General features: G+C 52.6%; 1 protein-coding gene across 1 annotated transcript; it reads right to left on the bottom strand.

Annotated features, from left to right (window-relative positions):
- Positions 1-1,541: 1,541 nt before the first annotated feature.
- On the bottom strand, positions 1,542-5,229 carry EAH_00062710 (hypothetical protein, conserved; the record flags this gene model as incomplete). The annotated part of the gene is made up of 8 exons (XM_013393223.1): positions 1,542-2,330; positions 2,694-2,844; positions 3,215-3,475; positions 3,602-3,693; positions 4,133-4,399; positions 4,564-4,653; positions 4,838-4,915; positions 5,076-5,229. Coding segments are annotated over 8 exons (1,882 nt in total), but the record flags the coding sequence as incomplete, so codon positions are not given.
- Between the last annotated feature and the right edge of the window lie 371 nt (positions 5,230-5,600).

Genomic DNA, 5,600 nt, shown 5'->3' with positions numbered 1-5,600 from the left:
ATATATATATATATATATATATATAGACACCTGCATTCAGGCCCCAAAGACACTAACCCCCCTAAAGGAAGGAGACACTAAAGACCCTAAAAGAACTATGGGGACAGTATGCAACTGGAGAAAGAGAGACAGACAGAAAGGCTGCCTCATACAAGAGGAAAAAGAAAGGAGACAGCACAACGCATGCTTCCTCTCTCTCTGTCTCCAGATACAGAGGAGTTATGAAAGGAGACAGTAACTAGAAAGAGACAGACATAATCAACAGCCCGCGTTGTACAAAGGGATTTAGGGAGGAGACTGTATATAGGTATATACACAATATGCATATATATATATATATGTATATATATATGTATATATATATGTATATGTATAGGGAGATAGATAGAAAAAATTAGAGATAGAGAGATCTGCAGGCTTAAAAGCCTGTGTTATACCGAGGGATTAGGAGAGGAGACAATAAATGATAGACAGACGCCCGTAGAAGATATTCGTTGCACAGGGAGACAAATAAATAAGCCTGTACAGAGCGGGGAAGAGATAGAACGAAACTCCTGAGGTGAATTTAAGAAAGGAGACATCACTTGGAGATAAGGAGACAAACTAAAAGAGGTGACTTCACTTAGAGATAAGGAGACAGACAGAGAGAGGGGACTTCACTTAGAGATAAGGAGACAAACTAAAAGAGGAGTCTTCACTAGGAGAAAAGGAGACAGACTAAGACTTCACCTTTGAGAAAAGGAGACAGTCTTAACAGCCGGAGTTGTACAGGGGTGTCACTGTTGTTAGCGTGCCTCTTCTTGTTGCAGGCATTAGTTGTAGACTCTGTTTCTGGAGCTGCGCAGCTCAACTGTCTCCTCATGCACTGTACTCCTATTTTCTTTTCTATACATATATATATATATATGTATATATATATATATATATATATTATATATATATATTTTTTTTTACTTCTATATTTATAGTAGTAGGAAATATATAAAATGAGTTGCAAAAAATAAACCTTTACTTCTTTCCTGATAAAAAGCCTATGATACGTTTTCATTCTCTGCAAAATTAATTAATATTTTTATATTATAGTGGTCCTATCAGTGCAACAAACAACAAAACGCTGCATGCAAGTGCAGCCTGAGGGGCCTGTGGGGCCCTCCCCTTGAATAAGGCCACAAGGGGACAGTGTAGAGACAGCAGTCTCCACGGTGAAGAAAACTGTTTGCTGCTGCACCTGCTGCTGCACTTGCTGCTACTGTTGTTGCTGCTCTTGTTGCTGCTGAGGCCTGTCTCCAAAGCCCTTTACGGGGCTGCTGCAGCGTATACGCTCAACTGAAGAGGAGGGGCCCTTGTGTCTCTGTCTCCTCCCCTAAAGAGAGCTGTCGTTTAATCTACCTGTTGAGGCTGCGGCGTGCATAGTAGGGGCACCCACCCATAGAAAAGAAGCAAAGGAGACAGCCTTGCGTGCATAGTAGGGGCCCCTACCCATAGAAAAGAAGCAAAGGAGACAGCCTTATTTTACCCTAAGAAAGGCTGTAGACTTCGTATTAAAGAGGGCTATACAGAGACGAGCTAAGACGGAACCCAGGCCTAAGCTTCGAGCGGCCTGTTACCACCTTCTCGGGGGCCCCAGGGCCCCCAGGGGCCCCAGGGGCCCCTCCAACTTTCTGGGGGGCCCTCTTGCTGCTGGTTGGCTGCGAAGGCATTACGCTGGCTGCCCTCGTTCGCTGTCTCTGACCTGAGCCACGAAGGGCTCCAGAGACAGCAGCAGCTGCAGCAGCAGCAGCAGCAGCAGCAGAAGGCACAAGACAGGCCGCTGCTGGGGCTGCTGCTGGTTTTGCTGCTGCTGCTGAGGTTGCCTTGGAGGCCTTCGTGCTGCTGCACTGCTGACCAGTGGACCTCTTGCTGTACCCCAAAGCCACCAAACCATGCGCAGGGGGCCCCCGGGGGGCCCCCACAGCCCCACCGTTCTGGTTAGAGAGAGAAGAATTAACATTGCAGGGGAGGAGACGGCATGAAGGAGCCCTGGAGGCAGGGCGCCGGCTGCTGCTGCTGCTGCTGTTGCTGTTGCTGCAGCTGGGGAGTAGACCTTTAGGGCCTGCTGCGTTTACAGGCAACGCCGCTATGGTGGTGCGGCGCTTAGAGTGAGGCCCCTTTTTACCGTCAAGGGCAGAGGAGACACCTTTCCCCTTTGTAGAGAGGAGACAGTTCTGCTGCTTCGTCTGTCTCCTCACCTCCTGCTGACACGGGCTGCTGTTGCTGTGGGGACAGACCTCAAGAGACACCGCGCGCCCCGACTCCTTTTGCTTCTTCTTCAGGTAGCGGAACTCCTCCTCCTAAGACCAAACGGAGACATAAAGAGACACAAGGAGACCTAAGGAGACACTTTAAACAGCAAACACGAGAAGCGACGCTAGGGGACTGACAGATTCGCCAACGTCCAGGCACCGGCCTCACAACCCCCGCTGCTGCTGCTGCTACTGCTGCTGCTGCAGCTGAGGAGACACCTTCGGGGGCAGCACGGTGGGCCCCACAAGGGGTCCCTCCAAGTCCCTCCGTCTGCATGGGTGTGTCTCCTTAAAGCCCCCCGCGGTGTGCATGCAAGCGTCTCCACCAGGGACCCCTTTGGCTGCGGGTGTCCCTCCATTCCTCGTGTACGCATGCAGGTGTCTTGGGGGCCTTATTATGAGAGCGCTTACTTCGAAGCTGTGTATGAAGTCTTTTGCTGTATAGTCTCTGCCCTCAAAGGAGACACGTAGTTCTCCTGAAGGGCTGAGGCGTAGAGCCACTGCGAGGTGTCCGTACAGATAAACGCCTCTGCAAATGCGAGTAAAGAGCACTTTGTTTAGCCTGAGGAGGAGACAGCGACACACAAGAAGTCTCTTTCTTTGCTGCAGTATAAACAAGCAGCGCCCAGGGCCCCAATATGCCCCACCCCCATAAGCCCCTTAGGCATTTATACTGTCTCCTTCTTCAGGCCTTCAAACTGTCTCCTCCTCTCCAGTCTCATCAACGCAGGCTCTGCTACCCTATGCGTTGGGGAGTGAGGGGCGAAGGAGACAGAGACAAGGAAGGGACAGCACAGAGGGAGTGGAGAGACAGCTGCATACACTTGGGGAGCTTGAGGAGACAGCTGCATGCATAGTGCATGCAGGAGTCCCCCCGCAGTCTCCCTGTCCCCATGCAGGTGTCTCTTAAGACCCATCAAGCGTCTCCTTACCTTGCGTTGCTGAGGGCAGCGACTGCGCTGTCAACGGCGTCGTCTCTCTTGTGTTCATACCCCGTCGAGGGCCCCACAGTAAATCTCATAACAGGCCCTACACCTCGAGGCATAGGGGCTTGATGAGTGTCTCTTTCTGAGTTTGCTGCTGGGGATTCCGCTGGCAGCAGCTGAGGTGTCTCCTCTTGCACAGCCGCAACCTCCACTGTCTTCCTAGCCTCTCGAGAAGGGCCTTCTGTCTTTGAAGGGGACTTAGAAGACCTGCAGAGACACCAGAGCACTGCAGCGTAGCACTATATGTGTAAAGGGAGACACTGCAGCTTCAGTAAGGAGACACTATCGGATCTACTGTGGGGACGGCGAGCGTAAAGGAGACAAAAGCCTTACTGGCGACGGCCTTCAAGAGACACATCCCTCTCTTCCTCAGGCAGCGCGGGGCCCTCGCTGCTGCTGCGTCGACCTGCAGCAGACGGTGGGGTCTGCCGAAGGAGACAGGAGAAACACAAGAAAGAAGGCTGCTGTGCTGCTGATATCTCTCAGCTGTCTAGGGAGCTCCAACCACTCAAAGCCCTACACAGGCACAGCGCTGCATTCTAAGGGCTCAGCTGCTACTTGTGGGGGCCCCTAAGGAAGACCCTGGGGGCCCCCCTAACGAAGATCTTAGGGGGCCCCCTAAGCAAGACTCTGAGGGACCCTTTGTGTGTTACCTGTTGGTGTGGCGCGGAGTCTCTGCAGCAAAGACACACGCATGCAAAGCAAGGCCCCAACCGTCAGGAGGAATATCTCAAGGGCATCAGTGCAGCCTCTGAGCCCTAGAGGCAGAGCAGCGTTCTAAGTGCAGCTCCGGGTGGGGCCCCCTACGGGGGCCCCCCAAGGTCGCGCGCACAGCCACTTGGAGACAGTCTCCTGCCGCCATACTGAGCAGACGCACCGCTTTGCTGCTGAGCTCAAGGGCTTCGGGGGACTCTGCGGGGCCTCCGTCTGCGTTGTGCGATCTTCTTTTACAGGGGGGAGACACATGGGTTCGGGGGGCCCTAGCTGAAGGGGCCCCTGCTGAGGGGGCCCCAGCTGAAGGGGCTCCTGATGCGGGGGCCCCAGCTGAGGGGCCCCCACGTCAGGGGGCCCCTGCGCCTGCAGAAGGGCGTTTAGGAAGCCCAGGGCCTTCCGGCACAGCGCCACCTCGCACTGCAACACCACAGCAGCAGAAGCAGCAGCAGTAGCAATAGCAGCAGCAGCAGCAGCAATAATGAAGGTGCAAGGATACCCAATGTTTGTTCAAGGGGGGAAGGAGACAGTTATGTTATCTGTTGGGGAGACTGCTGAGTGCTGCCTCCTGCTGCTACAATTACCTTCAGCGAAGACACTTGAGCCTCTCTATTTGTCAGTAGCCGCTGCATGTCTTTGAGTTCGGTGTTTTGTCTTTCTGTTTGCTGCCTCAGCTGCAAATGCACAAGCAGCAAACAAACAGCGAAGGCCCCTCAATCGATATACCTGTAGCAGTCTCCTCGCTGTCTCCGAGACATCCCGTAGGGGATAGGAGAGGGGCATCTACAAGCATGAAAACAGCAGCAGCAGCTGCTGCTGCTACTGTTGTTGTTGCTGCTGCTGCTGCAGGGGACGCACCTGTTGCAGAAGCAGCTTTTCTGCTGCTTCGGGCCCATGCGCCTCAGCGAGTCTATGAAAGTCCATTAGTGTTGAGGCCTGTACCGCAGCAGCAACAGCAGCAGCAGCAGCAGCAGCAGCAACAGCAGCATTAGGGTCTTTGAAGTTGAGGATGTGTTGTTCTTGCGTGCTGCTGGTGTCTCCTTTCTGCAGCGTCTTGCTGCAGAAAGGAGACACTTTTGCTGCTGCTGCCCCTCACCTCTGCCTGCAGCTGTTCGTTTACTGCGGAGAGAGACGCCACATGGGCACGCAGCTTCATCTCTGCAACATGTTTTCTCTTCAGGGCCTCTTTAAGGTGCTGCGAGACATAAGGAGACACCTTAAGAGACACTTTAAGAGATTGAGGAGACACTCTAGGAGACAGACACTTCAAGATTCATAAGGAGACAGTCTAGGAGACGCTCTAAGAGACATAAGGAGACACTCTAGGAGATACCTTAGGAGACACATAAGCAGATACTTAAGGACACAGTTTAGGAGAGGCTTCAGGAGACACATAAGGGGACACATAAGGAGACACTTTAGGAGACACCATAGGAATCAGAATAGGAGACACATAAAGAGAAGCTTTAGGATACAGTGTAGAAGATATACGGAGACACATACGGAGACGCATAAGAGACACACAAGGAGACACATGTAACAGCATTTCCTCGAACAGAGACAGTTCCCTATACTGAAGCACTTGCCTCTCTCTCGCTGCTAAGCAGCCGCAGCTGCTGCT

Source organism: Eimeria acervulina, genomic scaffold, assembly GCF_000499425.1.
Source record: "Eimeria acervulina Houghton genomic scaffold, Eah_scaff1734, whole genome shotgun sequence".
Taxonomy (NCBI): Eukaryota; Apicomplexa; class Conoidasida; order Eucoccidiorida; family Eimeriidae; genus Eimeria; species Eimeria acervulina.
Note: the sequence above shows the minus strand (reverse complement) of the source record. Positions and strands in the feature narration are given on the sequence as shown.